Genomic DNA, 19,571 nt, shown 5'->3' on the forward strand with positions numbered 1-19,571 from the left:
AAAATACTGTTTTACAGTTACCTGTGGTTATTAGAGTGCCTAGACTTGAATACTCTGCATCGACACTGTGTGACATGCCATTTTCATTGTTGGGTTTTGGAGACATTATTGTCCCAGGTGAGCAAATGTTTTTGGCAATTGTAACTTACAATTAAATATTTTGGTTTTGATGCTGGACTGCCTTATACTAGAGTTTATTCTACAAAGTTGTTACTGAATCAAATGCAGCAGTTTGCCTTGATCTGTCAGTGCAGAATACAACAAAAGTCAAAATAGATGAAAGCTTAGTATGTTATAGAACACTTAAATAGTGTAGGGTTTTTACTTTTCTGTTGCACTGTATTGTGTAAATACAAGTCCCACAGATAAATCCAGTCCTAAGTATTAATTAAATATCATCAAAATCTCACAGAAAGCAAGTATTCTGTGACTTCACAGTATTTTTCTATCCTAGACTACCTAATTAGAGGTGAGGTAACAGAAAATGTATTATCAAATTCTTCCATCTTTCTCACAAGAGCTGAATTTTGCCATAGTTGGTCTTGAGCAAATTACTGAGGTCAGGCACAAAACACCATCTCATGAACAGCATGCTCTCTACCTTTTCCAGTGGTTTGTACTGAGGTAAAATTGCTGATTGTTAAGAGCAAGCATTGAAACCCTATTGAAGTATTAAAACTAGGTTGTTACTCTTCTGTATTAGGGCCTTTAAAATTGAAAATATCATGGTGTAATTAGCTTGCTTAAAAAAAAAAAACCCCGAAACCTTTTAATACCAAGCTCACTTGGCTCATATTTGCATTATGGTTTGAATTTTCAAGACTTACCATAGGATTTCTTAAACTGGTTCTTGGCTTTCCAGAAATAAATGGGAAGAAGATAACATACAGCAATGGAAGTGTTACTATAAATTCTTTTTATGCTGGTTTCATTTGGATGACTGGGGAGAAAAAAATTAATGGCTAAATATTTCCTTTTTTTTTTTTAATCAAGGGCTTCTGGTTGCCTATTGTCGAAGATTTGATGTTCAAACAAGTTCATCTTCCATATACTACATTTCCTGTACAATAGGTAAATCATGTTGATATTTCAGAAATGTTAATCTTCATGCTAGCTTTTTTTCAAATGGCAGAACTAGATAGTTATCTTCAAGTAAAGGTTCAGTGTTGTCAAGAATCTCTTTATAATCTTTTTTTCAGTGTGCCTGCCCATATTTAAGGTGAGTATTCTTTATGGAAGTCAGTTGCTTTGAGAAAGCTCCCAAATACAGAGCAACCTATTGTTCCGCTTTTCAGTTATATTAACAAGGAAGATACTACTTAAAAAATTCTGGCATACTAAAATGTGTGACTTAATAAAAAAATTCACCTCTTCTTGATTGTATATGTGTAAATATCTTTTTATAGCTTATGCCGTTGGTATGGTGCTGACTTTCATTGTTTTGGCATTAATGAAGATGGGACAACCTGCCCTACTCTATCTCGTACCATGTACACTCATCACTAGTTCGCTTGTTGCTTGGAGGCGCAAAGAGATGAAGAAATTTTGGAAGGGAAGTAGTTATCAGGTAGGCTGGATACCTTGAGTATATTGGTGTTAATTGCTTGGACTCTGTGCTTTTCTAAGTACTTGGTAATATATCACTTGCAATCCAACTTTTACTAGTTTTACCTAAATGTTAGTTATCTTCTGGAATGAATAAGGAAAAATAGTCTTAGAAAAACTTACTCTAGTAGTTGACATGGCAAAGCAAAGCTTAAGGGAGATGAAATGAGTTCAGTACTCATGGAAAAAAGTATTGTTCTGTCTTACTTTCTTTGAAATGTTTTTTTCATATTTTAACATTCCTTAACTATCATAATGGTGTGGTGCAACATGTCACAGAACTAAGCGTGCAGATTCCAATCTGCACTAGTCCTGTATTAAGAGACAGTTCAAAAAAGTTGGTAATCAACTAGAATTTTAGAAACTTTCCACGCATCACTGGAATCCTGCACCATCAGGATTATATGGAGCATTCAGCACAAAACAGCTGGGTGGTTATAGAACTGTTTTCTATCACAGCACACACTGTGTACAAGCTGCCTTGGGTATTCTGCTTTTCCCCTTTGGTTATTGCTAACATTACCCAGGAATTGCAGTCCTTAAAATCACACCAGCTGTCTGCCTTTGCCTGTTGACATGTGCACATTCCCCCTGATTTGACTTGCTGTAGTAACCGAGTGTGCCAGTAGACCTTGTGACCCAGCATTTATCACAAGACAGACCAGCCTAAAGATTAGGTCTCAAACCAAAATTTAGAGTGAAGTCCAATATTGTTAGAATTCAGCAACTATTGCCTGTATCTAGGCTGTGTTGAACTCAGCTCAGAGAATGGATAGCCTGATGTGGTGGGTGGTGGGTGATGTGAGGCTGGTGGTGGAAGGGAGTAGTTCTGCTTTTTCAGCTTCTGGATTGCGAAGTTTAAGTGGGTCAACGGAGGTCAGGTTGGTGGTAATTCTTGTAAATGTAAAACTGCAGGCACGCAGTGCCTCTAGTATTATCAGGTAAACGCTACCTTTTGTGCATCTAATATTGTACACCTGCTTCAGCTGGAGGTTGGCTAGGTATGAAATTACTCAGGAGATCTTCAGTTCTAAGTAGATACCCTGTCTTGTCAAAAACAACTCTTCTCCTTTCATAGGTCCAGTGAAATGTTTCTCTGCAGGTCAGAATGAATTTGGCTTACCATATGTTTGTATATAGACTGGTCACTGCTGTTCTAAAATAAGCAGTGTCGCATATAAAGCCCAGTAACTCTGGGACTCTTGGGGGGGGAAAAGCTTTGCAATTTATTTTACTCACTTGAGTTCCGAGTAAGATTGGCTTAAGTAAATCTGGCAAGTCTCTTCAGTGGCAAAAACTTATTGCACTTCTCATAGAAAAACTTGTATTTGGAAGAATTTTATTGCCATAGTAGTTATTCATGTCCTTTCAACTGGTTCTTGAAGGATTAAAATTGCTCAGAACTTCAGCCTGCTTTGAGGTCAGATTACTTCATTTCTGGCACTGCTTGAAATGTTGATTTCTACTCCACCACCCCTGAGTTAGACTTGTCTGTGATTGAACACCTTTGTGTAACTTTACTAACTCCTATTCTTCTATAACTTTCTGAAGAACTTTTTCTATATTAATGCTTTTTTCCAGAGGGTATTATTCAAGTTGCACTCTCAGAATGCTGCAGTGTTGATCTTCCTCATATGCTGTCCTCCCCATATGAAGCTGTATTTTGAACTGTCCTTACTGAACTTACAAACAAGTAAAAAAAAAAACCCAAGAAACAAAAAACAACAATAAAAAAATTTTTAAAACCCCAGTCCAACCCCCCCCAAAAAACACCACACAACCCCAGGTTTGAAGTCTGCAGCTTTCAGTGTTCATTCTGAGGGGAAGAAAGATACAGAAGGGTGACAGAAGGCTATTTTTTTGCTGCTACAATTGTAATTTGGACTGCAGCAGAGCTGCCCCACTGACAAGGGTGACCAGGCTGTAGAGGTTTGCTTTGTCCTCACGGGAACAGGGAAACCTCACAGACTTGTCAGAGCAAAGTGTCTTAAGAATAGGGGTATAACAGCAGGTACAAGTGTTATCCAGTGTTATCAGGTCACTCAACATCATGAATGCTGCTGTTTGTTTGTAGTCCATTAGTTAGCTTTTTTGAGTTCTGGATTTTTCTGATTTTTGCTGTATATGATTTTAATAATGAAATGAATTTTATTTAGGTATCGGATTCCTCCAGGACGCCTTTGCTACAAGGTGTGATTATGGCCTTCTTTTAATGCAACTTTATGAATCATGTTAGAGTTTCTTTTTTTCTCTCCCCCCACCCTGCTTCCTCTTTTCACTCTTTTTTGCATATCTTCTTTTTAATTTTTCTTTTTAATTCAATAGAAGAGGGTAGAAGTGAAGACAAACTATAAATCTGTTTTTACACTTAGGTTTGGGGTTTGGTTTGGTTTTCTTTAAGGAATACAGGAAACTTTAATATATTAAGTACTAATGGAACCATGATTCCTAAGCCTGAAGGCAAGCTTTGTATGCCTCTACTCTATAATTTCCCAAATCCCTAGCAGTGTCTTCAAATATTTAGAACTGGTGTTAGTTCCTCTACTGTTACCTATATAGAAGTACTTCACCTAATTTTTCTGTGCCGCTGCATTGGCATGAAAACCTGCTAATTGCTAAACAATAATTTTGTTGTCCTCTGTTATAATGTTCAGCATTATAATTTGCCTTTAGTAACCATCTCTATGGTCCCTCTATCATGTTATTACTCAATGGTGTACTTTATCCTGTACTGTCTACAATGCTTGCAGTGGGAGAGGGAGCAAGGTTTTGGACCAGCTTCTGTGGCCTTGCTGCTGCACAGCTTCTAGACTGCAGTGAGAAGGTTTAACCTTAATAGGCTATAGCTCATGACTGTGAACACTGATGGTACTTATTTTAGCTGTCTGTTGTCTTGAGCACAGCACGGAGAGAGCAATGCAAACTTTAAAATTTTGACTTCTTGCAGAATTTAAGCATTTAAATACAATCTTGAAGTAGAGTCATCAGTCTAGATTTATACGTCTATTTATAAAGCGTAGCATGTCTGCCGTATGCACTGAAGACAATTTGAGATGATGAACTCTGCCTATGTCTTCAATACTGAAATAAAAAGTACTTTTCTAATTGGCTTCTTTCTTCTAATAAAGAGTACTTTAACAATTTAAGTCTCATTAAAAAGCCTTGATAATAAAGAAATTAGATACAAACCCAAGAAGAGGTTAGGAAGTGGGAGAGATTGAGTGCAAATTAAAATCAGATGGCCAGACTGTGTTTTTATAACTTAAAATTCTTCTGTCCTGCTGTGTGCACTCAAGTTCTTGGATAGGATTGTTAAAATCAGTTTTTCAGTTTCTGCTTTATACATGTGAGAAGTACTTGACTCCCTAAGATAGCTCTGAGGTCCCATAACTCTTAGCTGAGAGCATTTCTGTTTCTGCGTAATGATGCAGTCTTAAATTCTAGTTATGCTGTTTGTCTTTTTTACGGAGTAATCTTGAGCTGTAATGAGCTGCTGCACAGAAAAAACATTTTAACTGTTCACTGAAGCACAGGGATTTATTGGGAGAGTTATGTACCTATTTTCCTGCCACCAAATGCACAGTATTGCTGCTGTGAAGTGTATAATAAAGGGTTTTCTAGGTTTTCTGGATTGCTATGCTCCTCATGTATGCCTGCATGATAAACTAATTTGATACTTATTTCCCAGTTACTGATTGCATTTGAAAATAGTATTTGTTTTTTGTATCAGTACCATTTATGAAGTCATTTGAGTAACATCATGAAAAATCTAGTGGTCTAATACAACTCTGAAGTCTTCTAGATAGAATGGTCTTGTAACTCTTTGGAGTTTGTCAGTTTGAAGTGTTTAGCAAGCTTTTTTAATTCTCTTTGAAATAATAACAGGTTTCTCATTGGCATGTTACACAGCATGCACCTGCTGTTTAGTACTGCAATTTTAAATTGCATTTTAGATACTTGCATTCACATAATTCCTAACAACTTATAGCTATTATTAATTTGCATCATAATCAGAGCAAATATTGCAGTCAAGTGTATGCATAGGTGCCATGTACTCTTTTACAGGCAAAAGTTTGTATTGCCATTTCTAGTTTGGAGCTCTGTGTGTGGTGTTGGTGATTTGGTTTTTTTTTGGTTTTTTTTTTTTTTTTGTGGGAGGTGGGTTGGTAGGTTAAACATAAAAACCCCATCTCCTACCATTATGAACTATTAAAAAACAAAGATAGCTTTGTAACTAAAATACATCTTGACACTCCCCCTTAAAAACTGTCAAGAATTCAGATGTGGGAGAAAGGCTTCTGAATCTCTTCCACTGTAAAAATGTTCATCAGCTCTCCACAATGTACAGTCTGATTCCTTTGGCTCTCTCGAGGCCTGAAACAACAACTTTGTCCAGGATTTCAGCTTGGTGCTTTCATCTTGCTGCTGGTGGTCGTAAAGATTCCTGCAGCTTCTGCTGAGACTTTGAGGATGGGGTTGTCCTGAGAGAACCTACAACTGAGATACACTTGTGGGAAAAGCTGCTTAATGCAATCTTACACTTTTAGAAAGGCACCTGTTGTCCTTGACTTCAAGTTGTGGGCTCTTCTTCTGTAGGGTAGAGAGATTAGTAATGGAGTGGGGTGGCTTTTTTTTTTTTTGCCTTATAACATTTACATCTATCAAAAAACCCCAAACACCCTTTATGCCCTACTAGCCATTTTGGTTTTAAAGTAAGTTAACTTAAAAATCAGATATATTATGCAGAGACTTTAAAATTTAAATACAAGTGGTATCTCCAGCATAAGTACTTTTTGTGCTACTTACCCAGTTGTAGGATTAAGAAAAGAATCTTTGAGATACACTGAATTGTTGCAAATAGTGTTAGTTCTTCCTTCTGGAAGCATCTTGTCAATTTAATATGGAAACGTTTTACTAAGTTACCAAAACTACCTGCTCTGTGCCAGCTGTTAGATGATCCTCCCTAGGATGAAGGAAGGTACATGGCATTGCTTAATGTAATGTGGTACTGTGTGGGGTTTTTTGTTGTTGTTTCTTCCCGGAACAAATATTTCAATCCTCATTCAAAATGACAGTTTGACTTCGGTAATTGTAGGGAGTGGTTTTGCTTTGGGTGACTTTTGATGTGGGTTTTTGGTCACAGTGCCAGGGGAAAGTTCTAGATATACCGAAGTGAATGCAAGATTGTCATTAACACGGGAGCTTGCTATTCACTGCTGGACTGAGTGTGTGCTATTGCTATAACTCAGTTCTTGGTTGTATCTGCAAGACTAGTGCCTGCCTTAATTATTCTTGTCTCAATTCTGATGTGTGAAGGGAGGGATGTGAAAGACCTTTTCTGGTTTTAGTCAGATTGATATTGGGGCCACTAGGCTCTCCTAAACCTTACCCAAGTCCCAGTGACTTGTTTCTGCCTTGGAACTGTCATCTCAACTTACTGCATGACATGCTGGTGCATCTGGATTGCGAAACAGCTTGTTTAAGCAAACCTATTTTTTGTATACCTTGCAGTAAACCAATTGTGTTGGTGTAAAAGAGGGTATGGCACCAAGGTGGGTCATGGCTAGAGAAGAGAGAAGTTAATGGAACTACTCTCTTTACCCTATATATAGACTCATACCACACTGAAGTGTGTATGACGCAGCAGTGTCAGAGCCTGGCTTTGTCTTGCCAAGGATCCTCCAGTGGGTGCTAGTAAGACGGGAGGGCAATCGTGTCCTTACCACATGGAAATCTGCCCAGCTTAGAACCCACACAGTGAGCAGCTGTTACAGAGACAGGGAGCCTTGTTGCTACTAGGCAGGGTATGTCACTGTGGAAGAATGTATGCAGGGTTTTCTGCCTTTTTATTATGAAAGCAATATGCACTTGTCATAATAATCCTGCCATGCTGGGCATCCGAGCTCCTTGACGTGTTCTGTTTTTTCAGCATTAGCTTTACTACTTCCATATCTTCTGACTCTGGTTGTCAGCTGTCAAAACCGTCCAATCCTTGGCCTCTTGCTAATTATGCTTAATTCTTTAGCCCTCACACTGATGGCTTTCAGGTTGCCATGCTAACAAATGTGTGTATTACCTCTCTAATTTATTCAATGCCTTGTCCCAGGGAGGAAACTAGAGCCTTCATCGCCCCCTAGGAATACAGCAATGGATAGAGAAACAGGCTGCTTTTTAGTCAGGAAAAATACAATGTTTTGTGTTATTCCAGTAACCTAACCAGTTACATTAATTGGGAAGTATAAGAAGTCTATATAATAATCTGGTTTAGATTAGCTTCTGTTGCAGGACTAACCTTTTTAAAACGAAAAATTTACAAAGAAATTATGCCAATACAGTTAGCTATATTAGTAAAAACTAGCTTTTACTGTCATGAAAAGAGAAAGCTAGTCTTCTCTATTCAAGCTATTGCTTGATAATAACCTGTAACCTGTAAATGTTAGGATTCTAGGGTCTACTTCCAGTTCTCCAAACCATGTCTTTGAAAAATTTGCTTGATCTCAGTCGGGTTTTCTGTTCTCTGCATTTAATAATTGGGACACTTTTGACTCATAAGTTGAATTTCTTGTAGAGGACTTGGATCTTTGGTTGGCGAAAGCTTTTGTAGTAGAAAGCATTAGCTAAGAGCTTTGATTATTTGGCTTGAATACTTTTCTGATCTATAGAGGACTTCCTATCTGTATGCTGCTAAAATGCGCTCTTAACACATTTAATTTTATTTCTCTTAGCTAACAAATACTTTGGACCAATGGGGGAAAAGCAATATTTCTTTATAAAAAGCCCTCCTTTTTTTTTTCTCTTTACATTTAGATGATGGAACACCTGGATTATACAGGAAATGAAGAAAGCACAGCATCAGCTAGTGAACAGCCTGGAGGACAATAACATGTAGGATCCTGATTTAAAATAGTATTCAAATTTTCTACAAGTGAATTACAGTAAATTTGGTGAAGTTTTACAAGAGTATTTCTTACTCTGTGTAAAAGGGTTTTTTGCATCTGCACCTGTATTTTTATGGAAAATACTGTTAATATAAAAGTAATCAAAATACTTGCATTTTTACAGCCAAAACATAGCTAGTAAAATCGTGCCTTATTTCGATTTAAATAAAAGGATATTTTCTATGCAATTTTCCAAATGTGTTTCTATACAGTATATTTTTATAAAAAGTTTCTTGCCCATATCAATTTGATGCATGAAATGTTTTCTTAATTTTGATTAAGACTAGTCAAGTTCATAAGATTCCTTTCCAGATTTTGAGTGCAAAGATTGGTAGTAACGTAACTATAGCAACTAAAGAATGAAACTATAGTCCCATTATTACAAGTAGCTGAAGAAACAGTGTGGATGTTAGTCCATGTACACTGTAAGCCATAAAATAGATAACAGAGCAAATTTAGCTTGGGGTTGTGAGCTCCCCCCAAGAGTATAATTGGCTTATGCCTTAATTGTGGCAACTGTTAAGCTTTGATGCAAGTCTTTTGGATTATATACATTGTCAACCATTTAAAAAAGAAAGGGGGGGAGGTACTTACACAGTGGTCCTGGAAACTTAGGTACAGCAGCACAGCTCCTGGAATAGTTAGATGGTGTGAAAGGCAAGAGGGTTTTTGCTCAGGAAATGCTACTGGGGAGGTGGGGTGAAATGTTAACTGTGGCCTGGTTCTTCTACCCATTGAGACTAGGTCTATGTTTGTGGTCTTCATTTGGCTGTGGATCAGTTCAAAGGGATGGAGGAAGACAGGATAGATTTCTTTAGGTTTTGCATCTACACCATACTTTTTGGAAACTATTTCTGAAAATTCTTTGCAATTGATAGACAAAACAACAGGTTTGAGTAGTGTTAGTAGTGCCTGTGTTAGTTAAGGCCAATGCATGTCTTTTAACTTGTTTAATCTTAATCTGTTTTATCTTTTAAAGACTTAGAAAAGGAGAAATATTTGAAATTATTAGTTTGCATTTAGAAGAGTTTGAGTTTGACACTTCTTTTTTCAGGAAACTGCAAACTGAGGGGGAGTAGGCATAGAAAACTTGTATGGCTGTAATGCTAACACTTTTCACCAAAGATAATTGGAGAAGGCAACAACAGGAAACCACTGAGTTCACTTAGTGCTAATGTCAGGTAGTCGTTAAAACAGTTTTCCTGTTCTTTAAATAAATATCACTCCTACAGTCAGTACAAGTTCAAGAACCCTGAAGAAAACAACCGAATAAGCACATGCTGGGCAATGGCAATGCAGGCTTTCCTGCAGCGCCTCCTGTAAATGCCTCAGTGTTCATCTGAAGGTCACCTCTAGGCATTTGTAGTTACTTTGGGGCATGTTGGCTCAGGAAAATTTACCCAGATTAAATCTAGTTTAGCAGTATGCTAATTAAGACAATTGTAAACCTATATTGGCAGTTAACAAAGGCTTACTGCAAATTCACTGCTTTACATGATCTTTACCAAGTTTAAACTTTTGTTTGCAAGAGTCAAGAGCAGACAAACTTACAGCCTGAGTACCAGTTGTTGCCATTCACACAGATTGACTGTGGTGCCAGTTCATACGGGTAAGATAACCACCTTGTCTGCAACTTCCCTAAGAAAACAGAAATTACAAACAGCTTCCATACACTAGTAGTTGCCCCCCCTCGACTTTCTTGACCTAAGCTTGAACTGACAGCCTCAGAATACAATCATCTTGCACACCATTGTCAGTTTTTATTTGACTGGCACTTAATAATAAATTACAGCATGCTCCCGTGTTCCAATAGCCGCTGCAAACTTGATGTCTGCGTTTGTTGTCATGCTCTTTGACAAGCCCAGTATCTAAGTTAAATGGTTATGAAGAAGTGTCTGAGAATTCCTGAAAGAGATAACTCATTCAAAGTCATGCAGCTCTCAAACCCCTGAGAAGCTTCACAAATCTATGTGCTATGACTCCTTTTTCTCTTTGAAGTCGTCTTCATGGAGGATTTATTAAATTTTCAGCTACAAATGATAACGGAATTAGTATAAATAAAGAATACCTTTGGCAACAGCAGTGTATTCAGCAGCTGGCTGTGGAAGCCCTGTCTTGTTCTGTGCCTAATTATGCTCCGTGCCTAATCATGCCTGAGGTTTCACACGTATGTGCTGCAGTTTAATAGGATGTAAACTAACTTTTTTTCTTTCAAATGCTTAGGTGCTTTGTTTACAAGAATTAAGAATGGAGTTCAAAATTTTATATAAATAATAGGTTAGTATTGACTACTGAAATGAGGTTTTTATAAGTTCAATAGAACTGATTGCAACACTTAGCAATTTTGAATGTTTTTAATATTAAATTTGGTTGGGCTAAACACTATGTTAAAAGCCTTTTTAGTCATACTTTAATATAAAAATCTTACTACCTTTTCATTGTATGTTTACTGACAACAGGCCCCTTCCCTATGACTCTTAAGTTATCACTTTAAGAATGTTGTTAATAAATGTTACTTGGGGAAAAAAAGTTGAGTAATTGCTTTGTTCTGACTCGTCTTTTTCTTACTGTGAATGTTTATGGCAAAACAGTTAACACTTCATAATACCAAGTAAATTAAAAATTCATGATACACACCCATAAATACGTAGTCACAGTTTTTATCCTTCCTGTTGTATCAAAGTTCTGATTCTGTTTGCAGATACCTATGTGGTGGTTTTGGTGGATTGCCTTTTTTTCCCCCCCTCTCTATTTTTTTTCCAGGGGCAGGGGGCAGAACTGAAGTCTGTGAATTGAGCTACTTCAGTTTTATTGGTCTAACTCAGCAAATGTGTATTGTACAGCCTTTAGTCGTGGGGCTCTGTGAAAGTATACCTGACAAACAGTGAGTTAGAAATTTAACACATGCAAACTTCTTGATAGTAACAAGCTTGCTTGCGTTCAGCCTCGGAATTAGTGCTGTGGAATCGTCGTTCAACTGAACATACTTAGCCTTGGACATGAAGGGCAAGAAAAAGCCAAGCTTCAGTCTTGAAACCCAGGCTGGGTTGGAAATGTTGGCAGCTGGGCGAGGGGGTGGGAATCACTGAACCTGAATACGTGTGATCTGTGATCCTTGAGACATCCCTAGAACCCTGAGATAGTGTGTATTTAACATGTTTTTAAGTCTCTTCTGCTCTTACACTGGAGGTTCCAGTAGCATTGAATTACTGTAATTGTGTACTTATATGGGAGAAAACTCTCCAAAATGCTCTTTGAATTTATTTTTTAAACTAGAGAAGTTAGGAAGAACAGACACAGCTGTAGTCAGCAACCTTGTCTTTAACTGTCTGTTCCCCATGCATGCTGTTGTTAAGGCTGGTACATTTGACACTAGCAAAACTGCATCTTGGAGGCTTCAAAACTGCAAGCAGAAGAGAAGCATTTTCTTCTAAGGAAGAGGGTTGCCATTATTAGTTAACAAGTGCTTGCCTGTTTAGGTTGGTCCAGTCTTTACCATGCAATTCCATTTAGACGTAAGAAAAAGCTTTTCACTGAGTGTGGAGAAATACTGGAGCAGGTTGCCCGGAGAGTTTGTGGAGATTCCATCCTTGGAGATACTCAAAATACAAATGGATGCAGGCCTGGCAGCCTGCTCTGAGTGGTGGGATTGGATATAGAGGAGCCTTCCGACTCTGCTACTCTGATTATTAAGGCATTTTTCTGCTTGTTTTCCAGTTTGAATAACCTGCTTTTTTTTTCTCCATAGAAAAAACTTAAATTTTGTCACCACAAGGTGAGTTTGATTTTTCACTTGGAATAATTTACTTCTTCTAAACTGTTAGATATAAGCATATTTAAAAGTTGTCTTAGGATTTGTAATGCTTTCAGAAGATAAAGCACTTTCATTTTTAAGTAGCCTATCTAGCACATTTTACTGTGCGAATTATTTATCTTTCTAATTTTTAAGGAAAGAAGGAGAGCAACTCAGACTGTTAGCCCTTTTGTCAGAAATGAATGATCAAAGTTCAAGGTTTTGTGTTCTTTAGAGAGCCTGATGATGGAGGCTCAGGTATCTCTGGAATCCTTCTTATTTATAAAGAATGTGCAAGATCCTGTTTCCCTGAACACTGAGGGCATCAAATAGCTCGGAAGTTCTTTTGCTTGCAGCTCAAAGACCTTTTAACCAATGAAGTGTTTAGATCAAAGAGCTCCCCTTCAGCTTTTTCTTAGGAGTGTGCTCACGGGTATTCTGCTGTCTGGTTTTCTGTTCCCTATCCTTGCTCGTGCACATACTCATCTCCTTTCTTTTCTCTGTTCTATTTGGGGCAATATCAGCATGTTTTGAAGTGTCTTTGCACATTACTTTGTCTTGGACAATAAGTGCCTCTGTTCTGGTATGCAGACCAGTGTTTATGAGGAGGTTGATTTTTTTTTTTTTTTTTGACTCTTAAATGCAGCGTCACACCCACCAGTTCAATCCACCAGAAACTGTAATTTAAAACAATAGCTTATCTTCTGCACATCCTTATCTGTTTTACAGTCCCACTGACTTTCTGGGGTTGCATTAATGTTGGTGCAACAACCTGGCTTAGATTTGAAAACCAAAAGAAGTAAAGAAAGTTTTTTACAGTTTTATCAGAAGCTGAAATGTGCTCGAACTGGCTCTCCCTGCGTTTTGCAGAAAGGCTACCAGAATATATCGACCTCTGTATTGCACATGCTTGGGAATACAAGGAAATACAACAGGTATTGGTACATTTAAAAGGTCAACAATAACTTAGTTAATTTAATTTCAAGCTTTGTTGTGATGTGTCCCTATCAAAGCAACAAGAAAAGTGGGGTCCTTCAATGTTTGTTTCAAAAGGTAATGGAGACTATGCTGGGAAATTGATCCATCCTCCTGGATTTAAGGCAACTAACTGCAGAAAATTAGCAAACAGGTATTTCTCTTGTAGGTGAGCAATTAAAAAATAAATTCAAAATGTAAATTTACATTATTGTAACGATGGAAAAAGGAGCAAACACATGCCCCCTTGGTACCCTTTTTTCTCTAGGAAATGGAACAGCAAGCCTCTGCAGGACAAAGTGATGCTTTTGTCAGGGTCACTCTCAAATAAGAATTTGAAGTTGGACAATTAAGACCAGTCCTGTATAGGCTCACCTAAAATTTTATCTTTTGATTATGAGGTAACTATCCCTTGATTTAAAAAATAAATAAATAAATAAAAAATCAGAGCTCTGTAAGGATACCTGTGCACTCGTCTCCGATTTCTAAATTTCAGGAAGCACTTGGTTTGACCTGCTGCCCTGTTCTTACAAAGCAGCTTGTTTAGGGCTGTGGCACTAGGCTGGCATTGCTGCCCGCTGCTGCTGGCTGGCCGCGTGGGAAGGCAGCACCTCTGGCTGCTGCCACCGCTTTCCCCTACTGGTTTGGGCAGCGCAGTCATGGAAGGAGATGCTGCACCTCTTGCACGTGGAGCATCTCTACGCAAGGTCCGCCTCACTACCTGTCTACCATGCACCAGCTCAGGGGCTAACAAGCTAAAAACTCAAACCAATTTGTGAACCTGAAGCTTGCAGCAGGAACAAATTTTCACAGAGAAGTTTAAAAACCCTATGGAAGTTACAGGGGTAGAAAGTTCAGAAGGAACAAAACTGACACAAAGTCACTTTAGTTATTTTGTAAAGGCAGGCACTGATAAAATCTTGCAAAGGGTCACCATTAAGGTGCAAATGTCCCCATGCGGTTCCTGGCAGCTACTGGCTTTTGTGCACGTAAATAGAGACATTTGGAGGCACACCCTCGGCGGTTTCGTGCAAGACTTGGGCCTGTGTTGGTTAAGCTCTCAAACACAGCTTTCTGAGCAGTAAGTAATGTATCATATTCCCAAATACAGTATATGCTTATACTTTAGATGATGGGTTGGGTAATATATCTTTTTTTGTACACTTACAGAGCTTGTTGAAGGCAAAATTGCGCATTCAGAAATACTGTGTGTGCTCAGCTTATTTACCTCATTAACTTGAATATCCCTTCTTATTAATATGGAGTATCTTCAATGCAGATTTTTAAAACTTGAAAACTCACGCTCTCATTTGCCTAATTTGGATGTGACAAGCCATACCGTAAAGCTGAACATGAGTTACTAGTTTTGCGCTCTGAGCTTGGCGCTTTGGGTCATCCGGGCCTTTGCACCGCTACCAGAAAGCCCACGCTCCAATCCTTGCCTAGTGTTGCTGGTAATTTGCCAGTCCCAGAAACATGGGGAGGCACTGAAAACCTGAGGAGCCTTACATAGCTTTCCCTACATCTGCATTGCAAAGTAAATGGCTGACTTTGTAGATGAAAGAATGCTCTCGCCCTAATTTAAGAGGCTAAATGCAGTGAAAACACCCTCATGCTGTTGTGACAGGCCTCATGGTCAGAGGGGAGCTTAACTGCACTATTGGCTTTTGGGTGATACCAGATGAGCTCTCTTATTTCTAAAGGCATGCTACCTCCACCTTCCCTTTTTAGAATTACTTCATACAGTAAGATGTCAATGCTATTGTGCCAATTTTAATACACAAGCAGTTCTGTTACTTTAAATACACACACTGCTTGTGAGAATGGAGTCTAAACCTGTTTTATGACTGTTAAACATGCAAAATTAACTTTTCTTCTGTTATTTTTCTCCTGATGTGTTTTGAATTTACCCTAGATTTCATGACCTGTTTCTTGACCTTACAGCTAAGGCACTTGTTTCCTTTGAGGGAATACATACCTCCTCAGCTGTTAAAGCTAACACACTGCTCAGACTGACTGCTTTTTTGTATAGTGCAAAAAGATTACTAAACCTTTGGGACCTCTTCAGAAGATGTGCAACTGGAGCATATCACACACCAACAAAGTAACCAAATTCTGAACAGTTTAAAAACTGTGAAGTTACATATTATTTTAGTTTTATTTTCCCTGGCTTCAATGGAAACAAGCCTCCTCCTTTTAGGTTTTATTTCCTAAGTGTTGTGATTAACAGCAATAAGCTGTTTCTACTTCATCCCATTTTGAAATAGCATATTTTGAATTGCTGAAAAGTTGCATGTTTGTAATGCTATTTGGGGTATTATCAGAGAAGTATTGGGCAAAATGCTTTCACAGAAACTCTGCAACTCCAGCGATAGAAAAACCCTCACAAATAATGGAGACTTTTTTGCCTTACTCGACAAATTTTAAACTTTCATGTTGAAAAAATAAGTATCTTCAGTGTTCAGGAGTAGCAGCCCGAATGTAAGCTGGTGAGTTCCCACTTTCGCTACAGCTATACAGCTGATTTACCTAGATAGAGCAGGCATGGACAAACCTGGGAGGTGTGGGGTAAGGGTTTAGGAGAATTCACCCTTGTTAAAAGAGTAAGAAAAGTGAATCAATAATACCTCTTTTCTGCCAAAGGTGACTTTAGTAAAGGACAAAAATGTTTTCTACATAGAATCTGTTTGACCTCAAGTAGGATATTAACTAGATCTCCTTATCAGTTGGCATTTGTATCCAGTTTAACTATACGAACTCCAGCACGTATTTTGAACAACTTCAAAAGAACAGCTGTGGAATAACAGAGTGTATCTCTGGTAAAACTTATTACAGAGTCAAGCAAAAAAAAAAAGTGAGAACCAGATTACTTTTATTTAATGGTAACTCATTTCATTTCCCATGAAGAGGAATGCTGTATATTAATTTTTTCTTTCTGCACGAGTCAGTATTTCATCTACATGAGGGTAAGCAAGCAATCAAACAGCCTCATCCTGGCTACTGGATATTGCAATATTGAGATAAGGGCTTCCTTAGAGACGTTTCTGACAATCCTTTAGCACTTACTGCGGTGAGATCAAGTTACAGCTGGCTTAATGCGATGTAAAACCTATTAAGGTTGACATCACCAATTTGACTAGGTCTGGTGATGATTACATAACAAATAATTATTCAACATAAAGTGCCAGTGGCAGACTGATAGTTTGCTTTGAGATATAAAAGTGAGATACGGGAACCACATAGCAAAGGAGTTGTGTTCAAACCAGTTATATTCCATTTTAGATAACAGAAGCTTGCTTTGGGTTAAAGGTCCTTAAATGCAATTAGGTATAAAATAATGCTTCATTATTTCCTTCTAATTCACAGCTGACAGTTGTTGATTTGGAAAAAGATACCAGAGGAATTTTTAGCTGACATTTGGTGTGGTTGGAAGGTAACATTTAGGGTGACAAATATTTATCCTACTGCTTAGCTCTCTAAGGTTGGGGTACAGCAATGAAAACAAGATTTAGCATCTGAGTGTTCAAGAATTCACTCTTTTTGGATGACTAATGCTGCTAGTTTTTAGGGTCAGATCACATCATGTTCTGTATGGCTGATCAACGTAAGAAAAGGATATAAGGTGACTTCCTTATGCCATGTGCCATCAGTCCCAGGTCAGGGGGACGTGTTTCACTATGGTGCTATGTCCTGCCCCCCTTCCACAGTGCTCTTTCTGAAGGCTGATGCTCCTCCTGACAGTGAGGCAGAGAGGATGTTGATGAGTCATTTTCCCTTCATGTTCTTCACAAGCTGTTCCAGTGAAACAATGGGCTGTCTTTCCATCTAAGTTTATCACAAACAGTTTAACTCTCAAATAATTTGATGTCAATCTCTCTACATTTTTGCATGATAAACAGGAAAAAAGGCATGGAAAATTCTTCACCTTAAGCATGTTCTAAAACAATAGCTTGTACCAGAGCAGTCTCATGCCCAGGCTGGCCTCCAGCTACTTTCTCCCAATTCCCTTGCTCCTTCTAGCCCTTGGTTACTTAGTAACTTAGAGGCCAACATGATAACCATGAGAATCAAGTCAGTCTAGTCCAAATACTGGTATGACATGAGGGACCTAGTCATAGAAGGACTTGCTCATGAACTTCATGTGGGATGTGAGGAGGTTTCGATTAATTAATTAGAAAGGGAAAAAGGAAGGGAGGAAGCAGGAATGTGGTATTTCGTCAGAAATGCTTTATAGTCTTAGCTGAAGAATGCAGAAATCCCCCATTTTCTCTGCTTTCCTTTGGAAAGTTCTTGAACCATCTCCAGAAAAATCTTACTAGGCTTCCACTGCTCCTTCTGTTCCTGCTCTGTAAGCCAAGAACTAGCACTGGCACAGGGGAAGCCAGGTGGGAACAAGAGTGAATTTAGCCTGTTAGCTGGGAGATCTTGTATTCAGAACTTATTTAGCTTTTCCCTAGAAATTCCTGGATTTTCTATTCTATGGAAATTAAGAGTCCTAGGAGCCTAATTTTCATACCTATGTAAGATAGCACGTATTCTTCTGAAGTTAACTAGCATTAGGGGTCCCCTGCAGCTGAGGAATTCCCTGCAGCAACTGCCTGAAAGCCTGCAGGTGTGTTGGTCTTCACAAATTTGCACCTATTATTTGCAGCAAATGGGTTCTGCCACCAGAATTTCCTACAGGATCTGCCCTGCTGAATGGCTGTTAATGAGAAGACATTTTGTTTCTTGATAGCTACAGGTCAGTTTAAACTAGTATCTGCTAGTTCTGTTGCTTTTGTTTTAGTGCCTGGTTTGATTTTTGATCATCCCTTTCTAATAATTGGAGCGGGTCTAGTAAGTTTAGTAGTGTTATTGAGCCTCAGACTCTTCAGAGACTGTTTCTGTCAAGCTGAGGCTCACCGGTGGGTGTTTTGCTCGGAGTACGTGCAGAGCTTTCACTGTGCGATGCGCAAACTGGCAGTTCAGGTGCAGGCACACAGTTCCTGTCAGCTTAGCCCAACACCATACTTTTTGCAGCAAGGGGAGACAGATGATATGACATTCAAAGTAATGTCACAACAGTGCAGACAAATGATAAGGCCTGATAACAAAAATCAAAGGTTTTAGATAAATGTGAATGTTCTGATTGTGTTTATACAAAATTACCACTCTTGTACAGCTCTGGTATTTTGGAAGTTGTACCAGGACCTTTGAGCCAGATTTAACTCACTTTTGGACCATGTTTTCATCGCAAAGGAAACACTGAGCTAACTTCCTCTGTCTTAAGTAAAAATTAATGGCAAAGCAGTAATACTAGATGTACATTTTGGATGTTTTTCATATTTAGGGAACACCAATAATTTGAGCCAAGCTTAAGGGAAGAAATAATTAAAGTTTATCCTAACATACAGTTTGTTGCAAAAGATAAATATTGGAACATGTAGTGGGAATTATTCTACAAGACTTTTTATTACTGATACTGATTCTCAGGTTTTGCTGACAAAAAGTCAAGGTTTCTGCCCTGGACAGTTTCTAATCTAAATCGGGAAAAGAACTGACTGAAGTAGAAGAAACGTGTCCTCCTTCCTTCAAAATAAACTTTCCTCCAATTTTGCTCAGACCGCATCACAACGCATGTTTGATACAGTGCTAATGGCATCACCGCCAAGCGTAAGCACGACGGCAAGAGAAGCTCAAACCAACCTTAACTAACGCTGTCCCCCATGATGTAGTTTCGACAGTGAGTAACGCCGGGTGGCCTTCTCCAGGCACCAGCTATCCGTGACTGACCACGGACCGCCACCGACCCGGTGGCAGTGGCGTTTCCTCGAGTGGGAAGAGGGGGCCCGGGCCCAGGCCCCGTGCTGCCCCAAGCCGCCGCCGAGGCTGTCGGGGCAGCCGCCGAGCCCGCTGCTAGGACCAGTGCTTTTACAGAGAGACGGGGCTCTCGGCAGCCGAGCTTTATCTTCGAACCACGCGGTGCCAGCCAGACTAGTTTCATTCCCGGAAAGCTGTTTTTACCGCCTCTTCGGGATTTACCTCACCAGCAGCGCGCGGGGTCACGGGCGCCTGCCCTCCGGCCGCCATTTACACCTTTCCAGGGTACTTGGGGGGCGCTGTCGGGGGCTGCCCCCCTCGCCTCGCCGGCCGTCCCGCCCCCACCCTGAGGGGAGCAGCGGCGCGGCAGCCTGCCTTCATGCCTGCCGGCCGGCTGGCAAAAGGGAGGGCAGTAGCGGGCCGCGCCCGGCGGCCCCCTCCTCCCGGGGGCGGTGCGCGCT

At 39.3% G+C, this 19,571-nt stretch overlaps 1 protein-coding gene across 4 annotated transcripts in view; it reads left to right on the plus strand.

Annotated features, from left to right (window-relative positions):
* The window catches only part of SPPL2A (signal peptide peptidase like 2A), a 29,918-nt gene extending 18,846 nt beyond the window's left edge, over positions 1–11,072 (plus strand). For 2 of the 4 annotated variants that reach the window (XM_075100454.1, XM_075100452.1), the window contains 4 exons: positions 18–117; positions 994–1,071; positions 1,407–1,567; positions 8,413–11,072. In XM_075100454.1, the coding sequence (XP_074956555.1) occupies positions 18–117; positions 994–1,071; positions 1,407–1,567; positions 8,413–8,487 (414 nt within the window). In that variant the 3' untranslated portion in view covers positions 8,488–11,072. Of the gene's footprint in view, positions 1–17; positions 118–993; positions 1,072–1,406; positions 1,568–3,761; positions 3,796–8,412 lie in introns of all 4 variants that reach the window. The other 2 variants (XM_075100453.1, XM_075100455.1) reach the window with 2 other exon arrangements.
* Positions 11,073–19,571: the final 8,499 nt, after the last annotated feature.

Source organism: Phalacrocorax aristotelis, chromosome 7 (assembly GCF_949628215.1).
Source record: "Phalacrocorax aristotelis chromosome 7, bGulAri2.1, whole genome shotgun sequence".
NCBI lineage: Eukaryota > Metazoa > Chordata > Aves > Suliformes > Phalacrocoracidae > Phalacrocorax > Phalacrocorax aristotelis.